The following is a 24,820-nucleotide window of genomic DNA, read 5'->3' as shown; positions in this document are numbered from 1 at the left end:
TTTGTGTGGCTCAGTTCTTCAGCTGAACATCAGCTGGATTTCACCAAGAATCCAACAAAATTCTTTCTCAGTGTTCAGCTCAGGGATTTCAGTGACCCTTCCATACACAAGGGACTGTGGGATGTCCCTGTGTCCTGCACTGGCTCTAGCTGAGATCCCCTACCCTAAAAGCAATTTTTCTCTGCCCTGGCATAGCCCAGATGCATTCACCTCATCCCCCAGGCTCCTTCCCCTCTCCCTGCTCTGGCTCTGGGGGAGGTGATGGGGTTTTCTTCTCCACCACATATTTCTTGGCTTTTGTGGAGATCAGTGGGGACTCCTTTGATGTCCACTCGTTCCTTACAAGCCAAGGAAGGTCAGGCACAGAATTGCCTTTGATTTTTAAACCAAAATATGAAGAGCTAGCCTGACTACATGGTAGGGCAATGTGCATCATTCAGGGCTGTGGAGCTGCTCCTGCCTGGTAACAAATCGAGGTGTGACCAGTACCCTGCACCCCTTTTGTTCCAGTCCTTCTCTGGAGAGGGGGAATTCACAGGAGCCTGAGTTTCTGCTGCCTGCTGTGGAGGTTATTTCCTGCCCTTGATCCTGCTTTTCTTACAGATACAACACAAGCTTGGGGGATCAAGGACTCTACAAGTGAACGCAACTTCAGTTGGCTGGAGCAGCTGGAACCCAAAGCAATATTTGCTGGAAGAGCCTTGAGGGAGCACAAGAGAGAAACTTTGGGACAAAGAAGAAAGGCAAAGTGGTGAAGGAGCTTATTCATCCCACTTTTGAATTAACTCGTGCTTCAGTACTCTCCTCACTCCCTAGGTGGTGGCCAGAGCATGCTGCCTGCTCCAAAAGAGCTCAGCAGGAGCCCTGATGGACGCAGATGAGTTGGACAAGGGTGAGGATGAAACACAGTCTGCTTGCCCTGAAATAGATTTGAGGGCGTTGTTTATATTTTTTTCTGAGAGTGCTTTGCACTCCAGCCTGGAATAACTCTTTTCTCCCACATTTCTCCTCCTTGGCTGGCTCAGATTTTTCAGCCACCAGCTGTTTGCTAGGATTGTTCCTTCTCCTTGCTCCCTCCCTTCCAAATTCTTCAGGACATTATTTTCTTGAAGCTTTTCTCAGTAAGAATTTAATCAAACAAAACAAAACCGCAGCAACCCGCCGCTTCTTGGACAGTGTTTGATGTGTAAATATGTAAAGAAGGAGTGTTTTTAAAATGCAGTCAGCTACCTCCTGGGGACCTGAGCCCTACAATGAGCCAAGGTGACTCCACACGGAGATATGTGCTCCTGCAAGAATAAATTCCAGCTGCAGTGGGAGCAGGGTTGACCAGAGCCACAGCTAAGCCACTTCTTAGAGGCATTTTTGGAATAGCAGCACGATTCTCCTCCAGGCCAGGCAGCTCCGTGCTGGACCTTTTTCTCTCAGTTCCCACCCTGCAGCTCTGGAGTTATTTGCCCATTTTGCTCCCTCTCCACTTGATCCCTCTGCAGGTACTCCTCAGTTTTGTGACCGAATCAAGCTTTGGGAGAAATAGCTCCTTATGTTTGACTAATTCCCATGGAGTGAGACACCCTGTGCCCACAGTGGGGCAGAACTCTGGGATTTCTCCCAATTAAATCCCAGGAGGTTACTCCAAGGAAAGCTGCAGCAGTGCAGGTCAGGAGAGACACTGCCCACAGGGCTCAGGCAGGGCACTTCTGATCTTGTTCTCATCCTGCTTAGAGGGTTCTCCTCTCCTGGCATTATTAGTGAATAAAACACACTGCCAAAATTAATACAGAGCAATCTAAGGGTCGAGCCCTGCTGCTGTTTATACTTTGTTTGTGCAAAACAATTCACAACAATTTTAACTTCAAACTTCCTCTGCACCCAGCCCAAATATGCAGCTGATGGCTTTGTCACAGCACGCTGAGTGCCAGCTGAGTACCTGGGGCACATTAACGATGGATTGCTGTGAAGAGACTTTCAGAAGAGGGGGCTGTGTGATTACTGATCATTTCTGCACTGCAGTGTCCCCATGCAGCAACAGAAAACATTCAAATGGCATTTCTCTCCTCATTCCAAAGTCTGCTTATGTAATTTTCCCTCTTCAACAGTGTGGATCAGAACTCACTCCCTTTCTTAGATTCACCTCTGAAGTGAAAGGCCGGCCCTGGATTTGGGGAGCAACACTGTTATTCAAGCAGAAACTGCTCTTCACTCTCAGGGTATGTGGTTATTACTCAGCAGGAGGTTTATCAGGTGCAGGCTCCACCTTTTAGACACGATGCAAAACTGATACTCCACCCACTGTGTCCACTTGAAGCCCAAGAGGATTTTTCCATCAACTCCACTAATCCCTGTGTTCAAATCTCAGTTTCAGTAATTACAGGCTGCCTCTGGTTCTGAGCAGAGACATCAATCACACCTCCAGCTCAGAGGTGGTTTCTTTCAGATAATCCCTGCAGAAAGGGGCTACAAAGTGTGTTTTGGTCTCCTTCTCTTGTCTCAGTCTGCTGAAACTCCAAGCAATTTAATCTATTCAGCTGTGATACCCAGGTATCAGTCGTGATGGCTGGAGATAAAGTGCCAGATTATTTGTGGAGAGTTAAGGGAAAAATTCCAATCTGCTTTCAGTTTGGAGCTTCTGAGTGTACTTGAAAGGAAAGCCCAGATCTCCTGAAAAAGCTGTCCCTGACCTCTGATGGGAAGCACAAGAGAAAGGGCAGTTTGGAGCAGCTTCAAGAGCCCGTTTTGCCCTTTTTGGGCTCTACCCATGTGAATCTCAGTAAAATGATTCTCTCCTGGTCTGAGTGCTTCACACAGAGCACATCAGGGTGGTGCTGCAGGGAAGAGCCTGGCAGGGATGGCAGGATTCCCTGGGTGCTGCAGGGAAGAGCCTGGCAGGGATGGCAGGATTCCCTGGGTGCTGGGTGCCAGTCCTGCTGCAGCCAAGCAAACCCTCCCTGTCTGCAGCCTCAGCTTTCACTCATGGCACCCCAGGCAGGTCTTTCCTTGTTCTGCTCTCATTCCCTGACTTCCTGTCACCAGAAAAGGGACACTTGCTCTGTGGTTGTCCTGTGCATATCCACAAGACAGTTGGGGACACCGCTGCAGCTGCTAGGCTTTGAGAAATGGGGGAGTTGCAATTAAATAATTACTGCTGATGAAGCCTTTGCTGGGCTGACCCCTGGAAAGGCTGAGGATGAGCAGCACTGTGTGAGAGATGGGATGCCCCAAGCTTGGACAAGCCATGGACATGAAAAGCTTGTGCTGGAGTGGTTTGATCCTGAAATAGCCTCTTGCTGACAGAAAAAGGCTCTGTTTGTTTTTGGTTGCCTGTTTGGGAAACGAGGAAACGCTCCCTTCTGCACGCAAACACCAATATTTACCTTGACAAGATAGTTTATTATCATTCTTAATTTTCTCTTCCTTTGAACGTTTCCGTTCTCTGAAGAGGCAAAACCATTGTGTAGAAAAACAGTCTCAAGTGGACAAATTATGCAGCTTAACACGTTCCTCCTGCTCAGCTGAGCTGCAGGACCTGACCATGAGCATGTTCTTGGCTCCTTTCTCTCCTAAATCACACATTAATTTATGTCTATTTCAGGTTTGTAAGCTATCGTATTTTATTTAACATTTTTAATAGGTCAGATGTACCTAAGTGACAAGTTCTCTATTTTTTCAGGCATTATTCCTTTCTGAAAGGTGAAATGAGAAAAACATAACTGCTGGAAGCAACAATAAACAAGTACATAAAAATTGTACAATTGAGCATCATTTTAGGTGTAAAAATGGTAAGGAGAGAAGAATTCATCCCAGAAAAGAGAACAAACCTGTCTCAGTAACTACTCAGTGCCCAAGTGGAAAATACAAAGGGAAAGCAGAGCTAATTTTTGCTGAACTCCTACTTGGCCTCATAATTCAATCTCTGCTGGCAAATTCAATGGATTAAAAGAGGATGTGCCAAGAGACAATGTGGCTCTGCCCTGCATTATCCACCTAGGGAGGCTAATAAATGGCATTCCAATATCTACTTTCCTGCTATGGCAAGTGAACCTGCTTCAGTGTATACCATGGTTTTCTCCAACTTCCCTGAAAAAGAACCTGTCCCTCTAATGCTGCCAGCAGAGAAGTGACAGAACAGAAAATACAAATTTAGAAAATGGATCTGGAGCAGGATGATGGACAGACATAAAAGCCAGAGCAGCTCCTCCAGTTCCTTCCGTCAGCCCCACTGGGACCCTTCCTGTCCCAGCAGATGTTCTCCAGTGCTTTGCCCAAGCTGCTTTTAAATCTCAAGGGATAAAACTTCCAGCCCTTCTCTTGGGAAACTGTGCCCCCACTTCTAAGACCTCTCTACTCGATATCCTCCCAAGCTCCTATAAAAATGTGATGTTTGTGCCCTTTCCAGCATTTCTACCTCCCTGTGTGGAGCCAGCACTCAGTGCTGTGGGAGGTGCAGTGTCCCAGGGGAAGGGACTTGCATGACCCAGGGTCACACCAACTCCTCAGAGCAGCTGAAATGAGGGGTTCCGTGGATCCTGAGGGAGGTGGTGATCTTTGGGCAGTGCAAAACTCTGGGAAGTGCCACCCATTCCTGCTGACTGGCACAGTACGATCACAAAAAATAGGATAACTAACCCAGCAGAAGGAATTATACACAAGTCCTTACCTGTCACCACCAGCTGCATGGTGAGGTTCTTGTAGAGGCCGTATTTGGGGTTGCTCAAGACCATGGTGTAGTTCCCAGCATGTTTTGGTCTCACGTCTCGTATTCCCAGTCTGTATTTCAGTGGATCTGGCTCATAGCAGGTGTGGTTGTCCTTGATCAGTTTGCCATCCTTGTACCTGTGTGGGAAGTTCCATCAAGGCTCGTCATGTCCCTGTCAACCCTCAGAAACCCTGTCACCCCCATTAGGGGGCTAAAGGGTCATCCCAGCAAAGGAAATGCAGGTCTAGAATCACTGCTTGGATTGGATATTTATTCCCGTTACCCTTCCACACGAGAAGTGATTTGCATCTCCAGTGCTGTGGGATGGATTCATTCCACACAGGAAAAAGGTGGTTTATTTTATCTGAATGAACAGTGCCTTTCGCATGCTCAACGACCATCTAAATGCCCCCAAATGAAGCTGGATGGGCAACACCAAGTGTGGGAAATCATGGAATAGCAAAATGTGGGTCAACAGTTTTAAAAGAATAGATTAATTCAGCAGAATTGTCTCTCAGGATGTCTCTGTGAGCCTTTACTGCTTCTGAAAAAGTTAAAACTCTGTAACCTGGAGAAGGCTCTTCCATAGGGAGGTCAGTGGGGAATTCCCAGCCTGGAATACTCCCTCAGGGCTGGAGAGCAGCATCTGCAGGAGAGGCTCCTCTTCACTGCTCACCCCACACACAAGTTTATGGTTAGGAAATAGGCCAGGCTTTGCCACACACGGAGCTTTGGACATGGTGGAAGGATGCTGGGGCATCTCCCACTGCCTGAGGATGCTGGAAACTTCCTTTGCAGTCATAAAAACAACCATCCTGAGAGACCTCCAACATCAACAGCTGGGGCTCCAAGGGGAAGGCAGCTCTGGTGGTCCCAGGCAGTCACCAAAGAGCTCCATGCTGAGCCCAGGAACAAAGGCTTGGCAGGGAGAAGGGGTCAGTCCCCACTTCAGCTCCCAAAACATCCCCATCCCTAAATAACAGCAGCAATTAAAAACACCTCCTGGCACTGTTTCCACTAAAATTAGAGGATTTCATGTTATTTCACTGCTAATAAAATGCAGCAAGGCCAGCCCTGAGCATCCTTTTGCTGCCTGCCAGGCTCTCAGCTGGCCCAGGGCAGGTGCTCCAGGGAAATGCCATCGTCTCTGCCAGGACAGGCAGACCCCTGCCAGCTGTCCCATGGCATTTAATGCAGTTAAAGATGTAAAAGGCATTGGAAGGGGTCATTAAAGACAGAGCAGAAGAGAGGACAAGTGATGAAAGGGTAAAAAGACACTAAAATATCTCCTGGAATTGCTGTTGGTTGCCCCTCCTGTTTAGCAGATCCATTGCACTCCTGGTGGAGCCTTTAGTTTGCTTCAGGAGGATTCACTGCAAGGATCTGCTGGCACAGGATTGGAGGACATTATTTATAAGTTCAGGAGAGAAACAATTTCTTATGTTAAAAAGATGTCCTTTTCCTGTTATCCCCTGTCCCCTTGCAGACTGACCACCTCTACTGGGGCTAAGCAGGAAACCCTTCCCCAGGAGCTTTCTCTTTGGATCTCCCAAATCATTCTGTGTCCAGGGAAAATGAAACACACTTTTTTTCCTGCAGGGACCTTTCTTGCATGGTTAGGAGAAGAACACAGCCCGAGTGTGGGAAATGGAAAGACAGAAACTTCCACACACACTGAAAGGTTTGATCTGCAGCCTTGGAAGAAGCTTAGATTGATGTAAAAATAAAGTACACAGACATTAAGCAGAAAAAATATAAACTTATGTTTCTATAGTTGTAAGTAAGAATATGCCTTAAGTAAGTGAGAAACTGTATTGGGTAAGATGGTGAAGGGTTTATAGTGTAGTAATGTAATTGTATAGAGTAAGCTAAGAGTTTAGATGTTATAATAGAAGCATGAGTGTATATGTGTGATAGGAGTCCATTGGATAAAAGTATCGACAGTGCAGCAGAAGTGAGTAAAGGTGATGGGTTAGAAAAGCAAAATAAACTTTGGGGCAACTGTTCATTGGATCATAAAGTTCTATATTGTTTTGTAACAAAGAACTTGTGACTACTTTGAGCTATGGCCAACTGCTTGCTCCTTTAAAATCTCATGGCCTTTGAGACTGATGTTTATCTGAGCAATAAATCATTTTTAGCTCAACTGTGGTCCCATCCCTTGAATTAAAGCAGTGATAATAATACCTGGGAATGAGGGGTGACTGGCCCAGCCTCCCAGAGCTCAGGAGCCCAGAGTGGAGCCACATCTCCTCAGCTGAGCTCAGCCCACAGCTCTGAGCACTCCCAGCTCCCATCCCTGACCTGTGTGGTGAGGAATAGTGGTGATCTGTTCCAGACAGGATTCCCAAAGGAGCCCAGGAATTCCTGTTGTTGCTGGGGCACTCACCAGGTGACAATGGGTCGAGGAAAGGCATCCACCTTGGCAGCCAGTTTCAGGGACTTGTGTCCTGAGGTAATCTCGTAGTAAGGCCCTTTCTTGTGTGAGACTGTGATGTAGGGTTTTTCTGGGAAGAGAAATGAGCAGGGAGACTTGGAATGGCAGCTCTGCCACAGCACAGAGCTCACACCTGTGATTGCTCTGTTCCCACATGAGATTTTTTCCACTACAGACCTTCACAGAACCAAACGGATCAGGCTGTTCCCTGAGCTCCCCTGTGCAGCCCAGCCTCAGCCATGAAGGGCTGTTCCCACATGGAGGAATTCACGTGGAAAGCAGAGGATATGCACTTGCATTGACTCTGGATTGGTGTGGGAAGTGCCTGGGGCATCTCTTGTCCATGTGGAGCCCACAGGATGGATTTTCCAGGGCCTCAGCAACCACACTTGGTGCCAGCTTTTTCAAACATTTCAGCTCCCTCAGACATGACAGAATCCCAAAATGGTTTGGGTTGGGAGTGACCTCAAAGCCCATCCATTCCCAGCCCTGCCATGGCAGGGACACCTCCCACTGTCCCAGGCTGCTCCAAGCCCTGTCCAGCCTGGCCTTGGGCACTGCCAGGGATCCAGGGGCAGCCACAGCTGCTCTGGGCATCCTGTGCCAGGGCCTGCCCACCCTCCCAAGGAGGGATTCCTTCCCAATAGCCCATCTAAATATACCTCTTGAATTTGTTTGAAGACATGAGAGCTGACTCCCATTGACTAATTAGAGGTTATAGATGATTAATAGTTGACTTTCTCCCTAGTGCCATTTCAATCAACAGATTTTACAGCCTGGCATTATCCTCTAAGCTGAGCACTGTGGTTCCTGGTCCATCCTGGTTTGGCTGCAGCACTCACCATACACGGTGACAGTGACATTGGCCTCCAGCCTGGTGGCATTGAATGTCCTGCAGATGTACAGGCCCCCATCTTCCATGGTGACATTTTCAATTATCAGGCTGCTGCCAACTTTGTACACGACATCACTCTGGTCCATTGTTCTCCTGGGGTAGGGGTGCTGGGAGTCACAAAAAACAGGGTCAAAAAGCAGAGTAAACTGGATTATTGTGTTCACCCTTTCCAAGGCTGCCAGTAAAGGAAAGCAGTGATTCGTATCAAAACGATCACATCTCCACATCAGTGAAATAAATAATATAAAAGGCAGATCAGCAGGAAGAGCTCTTGTGTGAAGTTTCATTATCAAGTCTAATAAGAGAGAGAAGCAGAGTGGAAATGTGGCACTTTGTACTGAATTCTGGGCAGGTAAACAAGGGGATGCATCCCAGCCCTTCTCCAGGACCAAATCCCAAGGATTTCAGGGTAAAACTGCTGCAGGGTCAGGGCTGTGCTCTGAGGGTTTGGTTTTGAGGGTTTTTAAATTTATTTTGGTCACAGTCAGTATTTTTTCTGTATTAAAAACCTCCTGCTTTCTAAAATAAATATATTATGACAGAAATATAATATATTATGACAGCCAAGTGCCAATGCAAATTCCTGGGGAATTTTAGAAAGCATTATAGCTTTCAATAGGATTTTTGATCCCAGAGATTTGGCCAAGAAGTTTTACATTTATAATGTTAGAAATATAAGGAGAGTTCATAGGAAAACTAATCTTTTCCACCATATGGGGTTCAAAAAACCGAATTCATTCAGTAACACTGTAGTGCTTGGACCTCTACAAATTCTATGATATATTTTCTGTAGTTTCCTCACTGAAACAAACTCAGACATTCTTTTTTTTTTTTTTTTTTTTTTTAAGGAAACAAATCAAAATTAATCAGTTTTTTAGGAATCACATTTTACACCTTCCCAAAAGGCTTCGATGCTTCTTTACAATGCATATTTTGATGAACTAAAAAGAAAAAAACACCCATTATTTTAATTCTCAGCACCAAACAGACTCAAGAATAGAATCTCAGACAAATGAACTGATTTGGGAAATGATCCCCCTCAGTTTTGTTTTGTTTAGGAGAAGTGAGAGGGTTTGGTACCTCAAATGTTAAGTCTTACTTATTTCTACTTCAAATTTGGCACTTCTGTATTGTATCCACAAAAAGCGCATGACTCAGAATTTACATTTCATTCTTTGGGGACAATTTCCACAGGTTCAGCTGTGTTTTCCTTTGCTTTTTCCTACTTCATAAATACCAAAATAGATAGGGAGATTGACAGCTTACAACCTGCATTTGAGACTTGTCACTGTGAGACAGCCAGGACAGAAGGAATGAAGGAGTTTTTCTTCCCAAAAAAAGGGAAACACTCCTGGCTTTTCTTGCCAGGGTTTATTTAACAAGGTTTGCAGTTTAATCTGCAGGTTCAGGTAGGACAGAGAAGTTTTAGATTCATCCAAACGCAAAGTTCAGTCAGTGATAGGTTTATAAATTGTTGGATAATTTCAGAAGAAGTAATAATTAGATTTTCTCAGCCCTGTGAATTTTGGGAAGAGGGGGAATACAGGGATTCCATGCACTCACTGTGCCACGGGGACACGTCCAGATGAACTCGATGCGCCCGTTGAAGAAGGTCTCTGCTTTGCACTCCAGCTTGAGAGTTTCTCCAACCAGCAGCTTTTTGGCACTTGCCTTCAGAGCCAGGTTCTGTATTCTGTCCTCTGTAATGGAAGAGGCAAAGCTGTGACAGCAGCATCCCTGCATCAGTCTGGGATCCACCACTGGATCCCTGCTCACAAGCACACAGTCAGGAATGGCTGCTCTTCCATGTGCCATGGCTCCAACCCTCTCATCACCTCCACAGAAAAGAGTTTCCAAAGGTGACCCCCTCTTTTGGAGGGCCTCAAAATGAGAGGATCCACTTTTGTTGGACATGTGACGTGTTACTCCTGCCCTCTCCCACCCAGGTCCCTTTTCTTCCTGAATGGGATCACCAAATCCCCCAATGGGATCCCCAGATCGCCCAGTGGGATCCCCAAGGCTTGTTCTTACACATTTATCAATGCCTTAAATACATCAGCTCTGAACTTCCATCAGTTTTTGGTGCCGAATACCAAAACCACACCCAACCACTGACAGTAACAAGACAGAAAGGGATTTCCTGTGTCCTTTTGAGCTGCAGAAGGATGGCCTAAGAGGTTTTGCAGGTTTGCATTCATGAGTTTAATAAAAAAATTGCTCCAACAAGGAAAAAAAGGGAGAAAGAGAGAGATTTACAGGACTTTGGCTGCCACACAAATTTACAAGCCTGTTGTTCAAAGCTGAGTGCTGATTGTGTAGAAAGATGCCGTGAGCTAATGGGAATGAAGTCCAAGTAAATAGAAGATATATGAGGAGACAAAGAACACACATGGAAAACAAAAGAAAAATAAATTCTAATTGGTTTCATATAAATGCCCAGCACTCAAAAATTTAATGTTCAGTTGCTTCAAATTCAGATTTTAATTATGAGCTGAAGCTCAGCTGTAAATCCAAAGGAAATGATGTAGTAAATCACCAAGAGAAAATCTATAAAAAGCAAAGATGTGAATTAGCAGTGTAGTGAGGTTTTTATATGATGATCACACGTGGTTAATGACCAGAAGCAAAAAGAAAGCTGCTGTTTGCTTTGTCCTGAACCAGCAGTTGTTTTAATGTAAATACAGCTCAATCCAAGCAAACAAAGTCTTGGTGGGGTTTGAATAAAACACTCCTGTTTTGTACCACCTCAGCACTTGGTCATTTTTCAAAACCAGGAGTGGCTCCAATCCAAGTTCTATTGAATAGGGGGGAAAAAAGGAAGAACGAGTTTACTTTTAGCATTCCAGCTTGGACTTGCAGGAGATGCAGCCCAGGGAGATCTATCAGATAGACCTGAGGCTGAGCAAGGAGTGACACCCAGGAGCTGCCAGTGACACAGGCTCTGTGCTGCTCCCTGGCACTCACCCAGTCTCTGGGCCATGTAGTAGGAGTTGAAGACGCTGCCGTTGACGTGGGCCGAGCACGTGAGCATCCCAGAGGGCACGAAGGAGTGGGAGGGGATGACAAAGCCTCTCTTGGGGTCCCACACCATCTTCTTGAAGTTGATCTCGGCAGAAGAAGGGTACTGCAAGGGAACAGACAAGGAGTGAGAATCCTGTTCCCCTCAGATTGCTCTGCCTTAGGGGCAGGGCTTTGACCTTCCCCAGGGTTTTGGGGTCTCTGTCCACACAGATCTGCAGCAGCAGCAGCAGCCTGAGCAAACAGCAAAGCCCTCCCTAAGGCAGGAGTGTCTTTGAATCTCAAAGCACCAAACTTGGGCAGCCAGTTCAGGAGTCACAGTCCTCTCAGATCTCATTTCCCTCATCCCTTCTTTGGTAATCATTATGCCACTCTTATATGAATTTTGTGGGGTGATCTTTCCGGAGGTGTTTCCTCCCAGTGCCACATGGAGGAAACATATTTTCCTCATTGTACTTTAAAAACATGTGTGAAGTTAGACTCTCCCAAAAATCAGAATTGTCCACGAACTCACCTGACTGTGGTTATCTATGAGCTCTGCTCTGTGGGCACTCCCCAGATTCTCTCTATCCCACAGAAGGGGGGAGACACTCTCAGAGCACCCCAAGGATTGCCATGGAATCAGCCTGGGTGACTTAGGAGTGTAAATCACAGAAATAAAGGGACTAAAGCACTTTCTGGTCTAAATTTGTAAATACTTGTAGTGTTGTGAGATTCTTGAAAAAAAAACCTCTCAATTCTGCTTATGAGGAAGAAGTGAGAATAGAAAAGGCAAATGTGGAAAATAAACTAGAGCAAAAATTCATTTAATGAGAATGAATCCTCCTCTGTCTACCCTTGGACAATACCAGTGTTGAGCAGCTTGGCTTTTGTTGGGGAGAATAATCAGTTTATTGTTATTATTAACACACAGGGAAATCCTCTATTTGCTAGAGGGAATGCAATTTACTTTCCAAAGATTTTGAAAATCCTGGATTATAATGTACAAAAGAACTACGTGAAATTAAAAGAGCTCCCTCAAATGCCCAGGGATTTTCAGGGTTTGCAGGTGGGGGAATGAAAGCACAGGTAGCTCTGGCTTTCTCAGCAGGACACAGGGAGGTTCTTTAGGACTGAGGATGCTCATTGGGAGTGTTGAGATCACTTCTGCCCAAAAAATGAAAAGTTTGGGCAAACCTCAGTGTGCCTGCAGTTACCTCATGGTAATTACCTTTATTTGTTTCTCCCTCCTCCTCCTTATATCCTGGCTGCTCAAAGGTGAGGCAAGGGGAGGTTTTCCTTTTCAGAGAGACCCTGCTTCAGCTTTGGGAGCTAACCACTGGAGTGAAAGCGGGAATTTCACCCCTGATGGAACAGTTTTGCTCCTGTTCCTGTGTGTGCAGCTCCTGTTTGTCTCCCAGCAGTCAGGACTCTGGTTTGGCAGGGCAGCTTGAATTGGATTCAGTTTAAACAATCCTCCTGCTCCACACAGCTTGCAGCGTGGGGCTCTGGACACACAGGTGACCAGGCTGGCCTTGGTTTGGGTCAATTGTTACAATTCCAGCATGGACCAAACCCAAATTCTGGCTGAGGAGCTGGTGATGCTGCACGGGGAAGCAGGGACAGCCAGTCGCTGTCTTTTGGAGCAGCATTTGTTCTGACAGCAGTAGGAAAAAAGGATCTCTTGTAAATGCTTTTGAAATAATCAAGCTGTGGCATCTCTGTTTAGAACCATGAAGAAAAATAGGAAAAATTACAGAAAGATATCTGAAACCTGAGGCATAATCATGCTTTAGCACTCAGGAAGGTCAAAGCTGGAAATGGCAAATGCACACCGAACCAGATCAGTGACTAAACAGATCTGGCATGACTGAAAAAGCTCTTTTTGCCCTAAATTAAAATCATATTAAATAAAATTAAAAGCCTGAGCTGTGTGTCTTAAGCATGAGTTTGTTAATAACAAAGATGATATATTGAGATAGCTGGGATCTGCTTAGCATAAGCAAGAGGTATCTTTTTCTGAGCATGTTTAAAGAGAGTGCAATGATTTAAAAGTATAATGGTAACATAAGGAACTTAATTTACAGTGGCAAAGAGTCCATTTTCCACAAGAATAATAAAATGTGATAAAGCTGAACTTCAGGGTTTGGCAGCTCTGCTCCCTGATGCCTGGGGGAAGGGGGAAGGAAAAATAACCCTACTCAGGAGGCCCTTTTCAACACCACACACAGATTACACATCTTCATAAAATATTCACAAATACCTATTTAAACAATCAAACAAAAAAGCGTCAATGCTGCTCGAAGGAAATCACAGTGGCTTTCCTCCCTTTGAAGTCTTGTCCTCCCTCTCCAGTTGTCTCCTGGAGATTAAATTTGGAAGGAGAGGATGTTCTAAATTTGTCTGATGGCCTGGCTCACCTCTCCTCCCCCATGCTCACCTCCGCCCCTCTCCTGCCCTGCTTCCTCCCGGCGCGGGAGCCGCCACCTTGGCGCTGTGGTGCTGCCTTAGGACTTCAGCTTTTATACTTTTCAAACCCTGTACTGCATCAGTGTATAACTCTGAACTCCATCTACAGTGTTAGTTAACTGTCTTCACATTTTGGTCAGACAAAACAATCCCTCTAGGCCTGGGATTCAGGGACACTTTACTGTCTCAGGCCTCAGAAATAACAACAGAAATTATTTGGGGGGAGCAAATGGGGGGAATATGACTCCATTGCCTGAAGCTGTAATTGGAGGATTAACCCCTGATATGTAAATGGACCAAATTTGTAACTGTCTGAAAAACTCCTGACCATCGTCCATCTTGGGTGTGTCCTCGGAGGCTTTTGACTGCCCGAGGTGAACCTGTTGAAGGCCTTTAATAAACACCCACTTTGTTCTCTTAATCTTGTCCAGCCTCTGTTCTAGCTAGGCACTGAAGGCATCAGTGGGATTCCCAGCCAGGGCCAAGCCAGCGGTGCCATCCACAGCTGGATCCCGGAGCTTCCTGAGGCATCACGTCCCAGCAGCTCCCAGCTCCTTTGGGAGCTGTGCCCAACTTCTGCCTCCCTGCCCTGAGTCCTAGCTGCTCAGCCTTGGAGGGGGAAATCTGGGGACAGCTTTTTGTGGGAGAGATTTCGGTGGAGATTTTGTTCCAGCAGCCAGGCTGCAGTTTGTGTTTGGAGAAGTGACTGGGAATTTAGCTGGGAAGAAGGAAGAGCAGGGCTGCCCATCAATAATAAACATGGAAATGGGAATTCCAAGGCCACCCTGATGCTGCCAGAGTCTGCAGCACTGCTCCAGCCATGAATTTGGTGAAGCAGGCTCAAATCAGAGAGGAATGTTTCATTTTTATAGCCAAGGAGGAAGGTGGTAAGACTTATCCAGCCTAAAATGATAACTGGAGAGGAGCCTCTTTCCCCACTTTTTTAATCCCTGCTGATGAATATTAATATTAGAGATCTCCAAAGCAAAAAGGCTCCTACTGTCCCTCTGCACCTCTACTGGGAACCAGTAGAGTGCCATGGGTCCCAGCAGGAGCTGGAGCCCATCCCAGTCCCCTGTGATTCCAGGTGCTGCCTCCCAGTAGAAGGGGACATCAAAGGCATGGAACTGCCGCCAGGAGCAGAGGTGCTTAGACCCACCTCTGCCATATGCAGAACAGCTTCATCCCTCACAATCCCTCCAGAACAGGCTGGAAAAGGGGTACAGGATGAGCTCCTGTTCCCTTCAGGATTTCCTGAGCTGTCAGACTGGCAGAGGAAGGGAAGGGCACAGAGTTCCTGACGTAAAATGCAGGATTGGAGCCAGGAGACTTCTGTCCTGTTCCTCACTCCATGACAGGCTACTCTGGAGTGCAGTTCTGAAGCCCTTTAATGTGTAACACCATCGACTGATCAGGGCCCAGACGTTAAATTTCCATTTTTATTATCCCAAACAGCCTTGGCCTGCACAGACTGTGCTGTAACCTTGACATTGAGGTGTAACTCCTGCCAAAGGGATGGATGTTGGAGCCATCTATTCCCAAGGCTGAAACTTGGTTTGAATTGATGAAATGAAGCAAAAATGGGCAATTGTTCTAAGGAGGTTCAAAGTATAAAGAGAGAACCTTTCAGAGACAGCCAGGTGTTATGCAAAGAATTCTGAAGGAAAATAGTGCTTTGTCATCTACCTCTGCCAATTTATGGAGGAACACCAAGCCACCACATAAAAAAAAAAAAAGCTAAACTCAGCCTAATTCCCCAAAAAATCCTTTTAACCAAGCCACAACATAAAAAAAAAATATGCTAAACTCAGCCTAATCCCCAAAAAATCCTTTTACCCAGTTCAACAGTAACACACTGTAAGAACAGGTTCATATTTCTGGATTTTCAGGGTCTTTGCTATTTTTTATGGAATTTACCCAGCTTTATACACCTACATTTTGGTTTTTCCCCACTTTATTGGCAGCCCAAATCTTGAACTGAGCTTCTCTGAAACCACCTCTTACCTGGATGAGCTTGGGTCTGATGTTTGGTGAGGTGACCCGGCAGGGGATCACCACTGTTTTCTTGTCATCCGTGATGTAGATGATGTCGGGGTGCTCCGGGTGCATCTCCACAAATGGATTCCTGTAGTCTGCAGGGAAGAGAACATGGATTTGGAAAACTGCTCAGTCACTGGAAGGGCACAGCAGTGTGAGCACTGAGCTGCCCAGAAAGGCTTCCTTGGGGTCAGGACATGCAGTGACATCCTGTCACACAGGGGTTAGAGCCAATGACCAGTTCCTTGCATTTAGCCCCATGTTCATCCAGAAATTGCCTAGAATGGCACATTTCTGTGCAGACACATGAAAACTGCATGGATTACCAGCTTAGGATGCCAAGATACTTCTGGGCCTTGGGAGCCCTCTGTCCTTCACCTGGGGATATCAACATGCATTTCTTAACTGCTGACAACCTTTGCTTAAGGAATGTCATGGACATACCCAAGTGCGGTCATTGGAATTAACCCTCAGAGAATCAGCTCGGTGCAGAGCTGGAGCTCCTTTGCTCCACAACCCACCCCAGTTTCACTCCCAACCACAGCAAGGCAGGGATGGACACAGCAGAGTGGCCATGCTGCCTTTTGTGGGGTTTGGAGCTTCATTTTAGCCCTGAGTACTGGGAATTTTGTCCTTAGCAGACAGAAGGAACCATGGGCTTCATCAGGAGGAGAGCAAGTGTTGGTTGGAGCTGTGTGTGTGACAGACCACATGTGAGGTGGTGATGGTGTTTTACAAAAGACACTTGGGGCACTGTGCAAGAACCAGAGATGTGGGATTCGTGTATGGACCTGGGACAAGGGGCTGAGCACGAGCACTGGACCTAAGGCAGATAAAGACCCAAAATCTGGACGATTTTTCTAATTTCTAGTGCTGTTTTTTTTATGCCAGCTTTTCTTCCACACCACTGGTTTATTCTGGCTGTGCTTTGGTGTAAGTGCATTACAGGAAACGTTATGTGAGGGAGATTAATTAGAATGAAAACATTAGATCTCTAATCTCGCCACATTTAGGAAGTTTCAGATGCACATCTGAACCTTCTGGTCAGGCAGGCCCTGGTTCTAATCAAGCCTTGAGCTGAGAAACCTGATCTTTGAACCATAACTTTGTAGTTTGGTCCAAGCCCCAAAACAAATAGGAAATATTTATACTCAGTCCAGTGTCTCGTGCACTTTCCCAAAAATGCTAAATTCTCCTGTTGAGTCACATTATGAAAATGTGTTTAGTGTTTATCCCTGCAGCTTAATCCCTCTGCAGACTTGCTCTCCAGTTGAGCCACACTGGGAGGTATCAAATATGACAATATTTTTATTCTACTTAAAAGAAGACGCTGGATAATTAAAAGAAGATCATTGGGTTGTTTGTGATAGGAAAAAGCAAAGAAAGTAGATTTTTGTGTACTGGCAACAAAATGCAAAAAGGTGTCAGGGGAAATGTAATCACAATTATTTCTTGTCCTGTGGAGAAAAGGAAAGAACAAGGAATGTGCCACGTGACAGGGGATAGACAAGGGTGTAGAATGGATGGAAAAGGGTATAGGATCGATGGATAGATAGAGGCCAAGAGGAACTTTTCTGGGGAAAAATTACCTTCCTGATACCAAACTATTCACAATTCAGGATCAAATTTTGACTGAAAAGATGGAAGCACTGAATTTAAAACTATTTCTGACAGTATTTTTAGAAAGAATTTCAGAATAGCACTGTTTGTTTAAGAAGTAACATAAATCAAAAGAAGGCAGCTAAGCAAATATGAAATAATCCTAAAAGACAGGAAAATATTGAACTGTGCAATGATTGATGAATCTTAGTCAAAACAGAATAAAATGTCTCGAAAATATTTCCTGTTCAGAAAAAAAAATATAATTATTTAACCCATTCTCCACCATATTTCCAAAACTCCAACTCTCATCACTACCAAATTTTCCAATTCACAAGGGATCTAAAATTAACCTTTTTCCAGCTGCAAATAGGACAGGTATGGTGCTACTGATCCACCTAATGGGAAGGGAAGCAGGGCGTGTGACAGAAGCTGTATTTCAGTCCTAACTGATTTTTAATAGCAGCCTGCTCCTAAATTGTCCAACCAGGGGCTGCAGATAAACTATCCCAGATAAGCTACAATCTGAATTGGAAGCTAAACTAGATAAATTTGGCTTTCTACCATCATTCTTTGAAATCTTGATGGTATCTTAAAATCACTGTGCACTTAACAGTAGCAAGAGGCAGTTTCTGGGTGATAAAGATTGGGAAAAGGAAAGCTGCAGTGACTGTTAATAACTCGTGGGTGTTGGGTGTCCTGGGCATCATTCTCACTGTGTTTAAAAATAAAAAGAGGTTTTTTATTTTATGGGTTATCCTCTTTGCTAAGCCAGGGGGGTGTCCTAGAGCACATGGCTCTGATTTGTGTGATCTCAGTGATCTGTGTTATCTCACTGCTTTGTCCAGTTTATACCCAAGCCTGGAGAGTTCTCTGCCTATGAAAGGGCCTTTCCTTCCCTGTCTCCATCTGCAGTATCAGAGCTCTTAAACAGGTGGGAATACCTGTGGGAGGATACCTGTGGGAGGATACCTGTGAGAACCACTGGGATTGGCCCAGCTGGTCAGAGCAGGATACTAATAAAGCCAGGGTTGTGGTTTTGAGCCATTTTTGGGCCGTTCACTTAAGAGCTGGACTCCATGATCCTTTGGGGTCCCTTCCAACCTGGAATACTCTGTGATTTCAGCTCCTGGAGTGGGGGTGCTGCTGTGGCAGCAGCTCGTAGGGCTGCCCTGCTACAGGTTTCACATGAGAGCCCATCCAGAAGGTGACGGCGGCACTTTGGCCATCAGGGGACAGTGACAGGGCCAGGCAGCTGCAGGGGAAGGTCAAGCACCTGGGTCTGTCCCTGAGGCCAGGGAGGCTTTGTTTCCCTCCCTAACTGTGGAACTCTGTGCAGAAGGAAAAAACAATGCCACAGGATCCCAGAATGGTTTGGGTTGGAACCTTAAAGCCCATCCAATTCCATCCCTGCCATGGGCAGGGACACCTCTCACCATCTCAGCTTGCTCCAGGCTCCATCCAACCTGGCCTTGGACACTTCCAGGAATGGGACAGCCTCAGGTATCTCAGTCATCAAGCACTAAAGAGCCCCAGGACACGGAGAAGAGCAGAAATCTTGTGTGTCCTGCTCCAGCTGCTCCAAACCCCCTCCTAAGCAGGAGCAAGGCAATGCTATTGGGAAGGAGAGGCTTCCCAGGACTTTCCAGGCAGCTGGACTGCTCACTTCACAGATAAGCAAATATGAAGTGGCTCAGCTTTGGGGCTTAACAGAATGACAAAGGATAAATTCTGAGCTAATCAACTGCCAGCTGATACCTTTGTTATGGTTTGTGCAGACAAAAAACCAGATCCTTCTTGAAACCCCTCAGTAGTTCAGACTGACGGTGGCGTGGAAAAATGATCTGCTGGAACATCAGGAGTGTCACTGCCAGCTTTACAACCATGCTCACCACCTCCAGTCCACCAGCAATCAGTTAACTCCTTGTTAAAAAGTCTCTCAGAGACAGAACTTCTTGAAACAAAAGGGACAGGGTCAATTTTCTTTAAAAATGATAACCTCAGCCTGGAGGAAGATCTTCAGTTCCAGGTGGTGTAAATCAGTTGCACTCAAGGGTTGCAATCTGGAGAGCTGTGGCATGGGAAATGCAGGTGTTGTCCTCTCCACAGTCACCGGCACTGAACTCTGAGGGGAAATTCCTCAGCAAAGAAACCCTTTATGAAAACAGAGTATTGTAGCTTGGCACATCTGTTCCTCCCGAGCTGGGAAGGTGAAATGCCCTATGAATCTCACCCAGAGAGAAACATCCAGCAATTCCCAGAGGAGAATTAAAAGAAATTATTTACTGCGGGCTGCAAAGCTCGTTACACATGAAAGCCAAGCGCTGAAGCACGGTGGGGATTTAACAGCTCAGAGGCGAGGGGAAAGGCCCCTTCCATGGGTCTCAGACTGGATGTCTGGCTCCCCAGGTCAGTGGAAGTTGGCAGGAAGCTCAGGCAGGCCAGGGTGTTGCTGTTTCCCCAGCAGGGCTCGGCAGGAACACAAACACACAGCCAAGGAAGCCACGGCAGCGGGATGGGGCGGGAAGGGCCTGCCCAGCCCCGGGGACAGACAGACGGCGAGCACAGAACGCACAAAAGCGGCTCTAAGGTCAAATGCTTTCCTTCAGGCACTGAAGCCCTTCATGTTGAGATGCTCTCAGTGACTAGGAGGAGATGAATTGCTGCTGGAGATGAGCTTTGTGAGGGTCTTTCCAGCTCAGCTGGGCAATCTCGGCTGTCCCCTCACACCTCCTCAGCCTGGAGCCGAGGGGTTTAAACCCCTCAGCGCTGCACTCAGCAGGTTGTCGATTCCATCTCTTCTACAGCTCTTTATTTCTGTGTTTGTGCCTCTGAAACCTCCTCCTGACACACACACAGAGGATTTTATACAGGATTTGGAGGTTTTTTTTTTCATTCCTGCACCGTGACAGCGATTTGTCGGGTGGTATTTGTCTCACAGCCCGAGCCCCGAGCTGACATCGCCTCTCCCTTCAGGTGCTGCCAGCCTGAGGATGATGAGCACTGAATGGCCTCTGAGGACAGCCATTCACTGCTGCTCGTGTCCGTGAAATTCCCCAACATTCTCATTTTGCCTCTCGCTTTGTTCCAGATAAAGATAATTCCCTCGCCCTCCCATTTATTTTCTTCACTCAGCCATACCTAAGCTGGGGAGCCTGGGCAGAGTTTCGCAGGTTCTTTAAGTTCATGTTTTGACATAATCCCCATGAAGTTTGTCTTCATCAAGGTCAAACAGCATCGAGAGGAGGTTTATAACCTGTTCTTTACAGTAATAGCAGCATTAGCAGTGCGGTGACACTTTGGGCAGAGCATTTTGGAAAGCTTTGCAAGGAAACAGCCTGGCCTGCTGAATTCCCCCTGGTGACCCGTCAAAGCTGCCTCTAGGTATGGGAATAACTCCTATAAAGGCACTTGTTTTGAAACTGGATCTTTGAAAATAAAAGACCTTTCAGTTTGGCAGGCCAATGAAAAGAATTGTTGGTGGAATGTTTAGATTAAACAGAAAGCAGAATATTTTCTCTTTAGGCAAAACAAAAGTGACTGCAAAACCCCCAGAAGCCATTCTGAGTCAACATGAAGCATTCTGTTTTGGTCAAATGAAATGCATTCTTCCCCTGGAGATTACTGTTATGAACACAGGAATATTTGTAGAGAAAAAAATATTACTCTAAAAAGTGTTAACTTCAAAAATTCTAGAAGCAAAATGCTTCTTGCTGCCAAGCAAATAAAGGCAAAATGGAAAGATTTATTTTTTAAAAATCCCAACAAAACACCACAGAAGAAGAAGCCTCCATGCTTTTTCTGGAATTATGTTTCAAGCAGCAGAAGAATTTATAAATTCTGACTCCCCCACCAGATTTTAGGCAGGTTTGACTTTGTGGAAAATACTCCCCAGCTTTACCTGATGTCCCATTAAGAACAGGTCTCCCACCTTGGGGAAGGCTCAGCAATTAGCAGCTATTGAGTGGATAAAAACCAGGAAGGAAGCAGTGGAGGAAGTGTGTGTGACTCTGCCCTTTGGGCTCTCAATTAGAAATTCTTGATCCATGAGGGATCCTCATTCCCTGCTGGGCTGTCAGGAGCTGTCACTGCCAGTGCCAGGAACGGGCACCGCTCACTCATCACATCCTTCAAGTCTCCTCTGCTTTAAAGTGAGACCCTTCAGGATGTGATTTGAAGATACTGAATGCCTTGATTGAGAGCTAAAAGCATCTTGCCTTTCCCTTGGATGCAGCCCTCAATCCTCGAGGGTCCTGCCCAGGGCACAGCCTGTGTTCTGTGTGCTCTGACACAGAGCTGGGATCTGCAGCCAACCCTCCCAGCACTGCTGTGGGCAGGGACAGTCACTTTATCTGCAGGGCACACAGCTCAGCAGCTGCCTATCTCAGCTGGCCCAGGTCTGGCAGCAAGTCTGCAGCCTCAAAGAAAGAAGAAATGCAGCTCCAGCTCTGTTCCCACTGGTAAAATCTTGGGAAAAGCGAGCCAGAGCCCAAAGCTGTCACCCCAGCCCTGCAGTTCTGCTTCTCACTTTCAGATTATCTCTGCGAACTGTCAAGAGGATTAAGAAGGCAGGAATCAGCTTCAAAGAACATCAGAAGCAAAATATGATCTCATCTGAGGGGCACTTCCATGCACTTCCAGTTTCTTTAGATTTCTCGTGGTGGGAAAGGGATGAGGCCATTGGGGCTGCTCACCCCTGGGCTGTGGCTGATGTGAACTCCACCCTGGTGCAGCACTTGGACCACCTCACTCTCTTGGACCACACTCTTCACTCCTGCCCTTCCCTGGAGCTGACCAGCAGGACAAGTTGTGTTTGGATGCATCCCCCTTTTCCCTCTGGAATGGCCTCAGCAGGACTTGTGCTCCCATAAAAACGTCTGTCTAGCTTCAAATTTGATTTCCAGTCCTTGTGCTCTGGATTCCTGGCAGGGCTTCACTGTGGCTGGTGCCTTCATGGTTCCCACATGAGCTTTAAAAGGAGCCAGAACTTACATTTTCTGTGGGGGCATCTTCTGGATTTCCTGTGCTCTTGTGAACACCATTGCTGAGAACCAAACAGGTGGAAGCAAATGTCTCCCTCAGTCCTGTGTTCCTCTCTCACACTACCACTGAGATGGTGAAACACCAGCAGCTGATGGCTCTGGGTGGGGACACACTGTTCAAATGTTCACTGTTTAATTGTTCACCGTTAAAATGTTTGTGTGTTCAAAGTGAGCCCCACTGGAAGGAGCAGGAATTGGGGAATCCACCCTGTTCTGCTCAGCCCCTGGTGGGCAGCCAGCACTGGGCTCACACACAGCATTTTGTGCCTGTTGCACTCAGAGGAGGTGGGACTGGTGCTTCTGAAGCAGTTATTTGAGAATCAGTTCTATCATGGCCATAATTATTTCAAGAAATATAATAATAGCCCTGCTTTGCATAAAAGATGGAGGATGTTGCTGGCCCCATACATTGAGGAGCTGCCCCTCTTAGCCCTGCAGCTATGGCAAAGCAAATGCCATTGGGGGTGAGCAGGAATCCCAGCTTGGAAACCTGGAGGAACTTTTCCAGACACTCTTTGGCAAGATGTGCCCAGCTCCAGTGACCTCAGCACGGGAGTCACACAAAGTGGAGGCAGCAGGACTGGATGGGCTCATTCCTTGCTCTGATCACTGACTCAGGGGTACAAAATGTGCAGCAGATCCTTGACTGTGACACAGGGGCTGCTGGGGAAACATGGAGCTGAGGCAGGATTTGAGCCAGGAGCTCTTCCAGCTGACCCCCCCCCAGGACTCTGACTTTGCTGACACTGACAGAATTTCAAAGAGCTGAGAGCTGCAAGTCCTGACTCCTGTCTAGACTGGAGCCTGGAGTAGCCCTTTGGGAAGGTGGAATGAATTTTTGCTTGATTTGTCCTTTTTTTCCTCCTTCTCTAAGCCATGTTACATTTTCTATATGCTGGGAATATGTGTGTGTATATGTGAGACAGGAAAGGCAGTGGGGTATTGGAAAATGTAGGATGTGGGACCTGGTATGATGGAAAAGATATGGAATAAGGGCTGGATGCTGACCTGGTTTTATCTGATATAGAGATAGTTTTTTTCTAGCTGGAACAGTGCTGTGTTTTGGATTCAATATAAGAATAAAGTGGATAACACACGGAGGGGACCACTGTCAAGAGGACTGTCTGTATTTTCACACACTTGCCCTGTCCCTTGTCACAGGGATCCCAAAGGCTGCAATAAATGAGGATATTCCTCACAGGGAGGTGTCCCTGGTCAGGAGGGGTAACTGCAGAAGGCAGATGGAAGCAGATGCTGTGTCTGGGTGGCTATGGCAGCATTTTCCATGGAGCTGCCACTGCAGTGTGGGACCAGACCCTGTCTTTCCCTGCAGAGATTATCCCTCAGAGCTGAGATGGAATTAACTCAGTTAAGAATTCCCAACTATTTCTGTTCCAGCCCTGGGCTACTCTGTATTTCCAATAGGGAGATGGGCAACAGGAGAAGGGGTTGTCTTCCTTTTTAATGATGATCCTTGGGAGTTGCAGCTGCAGCTGGAGGAAGAAAAGGCCTCGCAAACAATTAATTCAAGATGAAGCTCCTGAGCTGTGCCTCCCTCAGTGCCCAAGCACAGCTGAGGGGTTACAGCTTCCCCACCTGACCCCAGGGATGAGCAGGGTCACAGCTCCACCACCCCACAGGGAGAGCTGCGAGTGCCAGGTCCTGCCAGAACTCCCAAACCCCTCCAGGGAGGCTGGGAAAACAGGAGCCAGCACAGGAAATAATGGCCAATAACAGGGCTTCCAATACAATCATGTTCTCATTTTGGTGTCAAGCAGCCAGCCAGGAATGAAGGGAAAAATACCATTCCCCTTCCTTTTTTGGCAATAATGGCTTATAACCTCAGAGGAATCTCCAGCCTTCAGGGGCTGCCTCCACATTTTCTGCCTCCACCTGGCTCAGCCTCACAAACACCCTGCTGAGCACTTGCTCTCTCCACAAAACATCCACAGAAATGAGCTTTGGGCCTCACCGCTGTCTGTCACTGCCAGGATCTGTGAGTTCCCTCACTTGGAGACAGCTGATGGGTTTCTCAGGGCTGCCCAGACATGGTCACAGCAATTTCCTTCAAAAGGCACGTTTAAACATTGAAGAAAGCCATAGGTGCGCTCTGAACTCCTTATTTAAGTCCAGAGCAGTTTCCTGGTCCCCAGGACAGCCTGCTGGCTTCCAACAAATATCTACAGGAACTGAGGGGCAGGAAGAGCATGCCCTAAGGACAGATCCATGCTGAGGTATAAATAGCTCCATTTCATGGGGCCAAGCATCTTCCTCAGCCTGGCAGGCCAGATCCCAGCAGGAACCTGCAGCTCCTGGACTGAGCTGCTGGGGCAGAGCCCTGCTTAGGGGTGCACAGAACAAGCCAGAGGATTTTCCACCCACTTTTCCTTCCATGGCTTTTCAAGCACAGGAGTCTGAGTAAGAGCTTTTAGAGCAGGGAGGACGTGGGACACAATTAAAGTGCACCTGAGAGGGTGATTTTGTGCTGTTTGTCAGGAGAACCTTGGCAAGCAGAAGGACATCCTGCCTTTTTTTTAGATCAGCTCTGTTCCAAGAGCATCCCTGGCGAGGCATTTAATAACTTGGGATCTTTTCTTCAGGAAAGTGCTCAGGCAGTCCTAAAAGGTCCACAACATTTCCTGCACGTG

General features: G+C 46.6%; 1 protein-coding gene across 2 annotated transcripts in view; it reads right to left on the bottom strand.

The window, feature by feature from the left end:
* The window catches only part of LOC121346527 (vascular endothelial growth factor receptor kdr-like), a 126,375-nt gene that overhangs the window by 62,901 nt on the left and 38,654 nt on the right, over positions 1-24,820 (bottom strand). For both annotated transcript variants that reach the window (XM_041424402.1, XM_041424403.1), the window contains exons 4-9: positions 15,499-15,626; positions 10,993-11,152; positions 9,592-9,728; positions 7,976-8,135; positions 7,086-7,203; positions 4,658-4,833 (exon numbers count right to left, since the gene is read on the bottom strand). In XM_041424402.1, the coding sequence (XP_041280336.1) occupies positions 4,658-4,833; positions 7,086-7,203; positions 7,976-8,135; positions 9,592-9,728; positions 10,993-11,152; positions 15,499-15,626 (879 nt within the window). The remainder of the gene's footprint in view (positions 1-4,657; positions 4,834-7,085; positions 7,204-7,975; positions 8,136-9,591; positions 9,729-10,992; positions 11,153-15,498; positions 15,627-24,820) is intronic.

Source organism: Onychostruthus taczanowskii, unplaced genomic scaffold, assembly GCF_017590055.1.
Source record: "Onychostruthus taczanowskii isolate IOZ18803 unplaced genomic scaffold, ASM1759005v1 scaffold81, whole genome shotgun sequence".
NCBI classification, from domain to species: domain Eukaryota; kingdom Metazoa; phylum Chordata; class Aves; order Passeriformes; family Passeridae; genus Onychostruthus; species Onychostruthus taczanowskii.
This window is presented reverse-complemented; position numbering and strand designations above follow the sequence as displayed.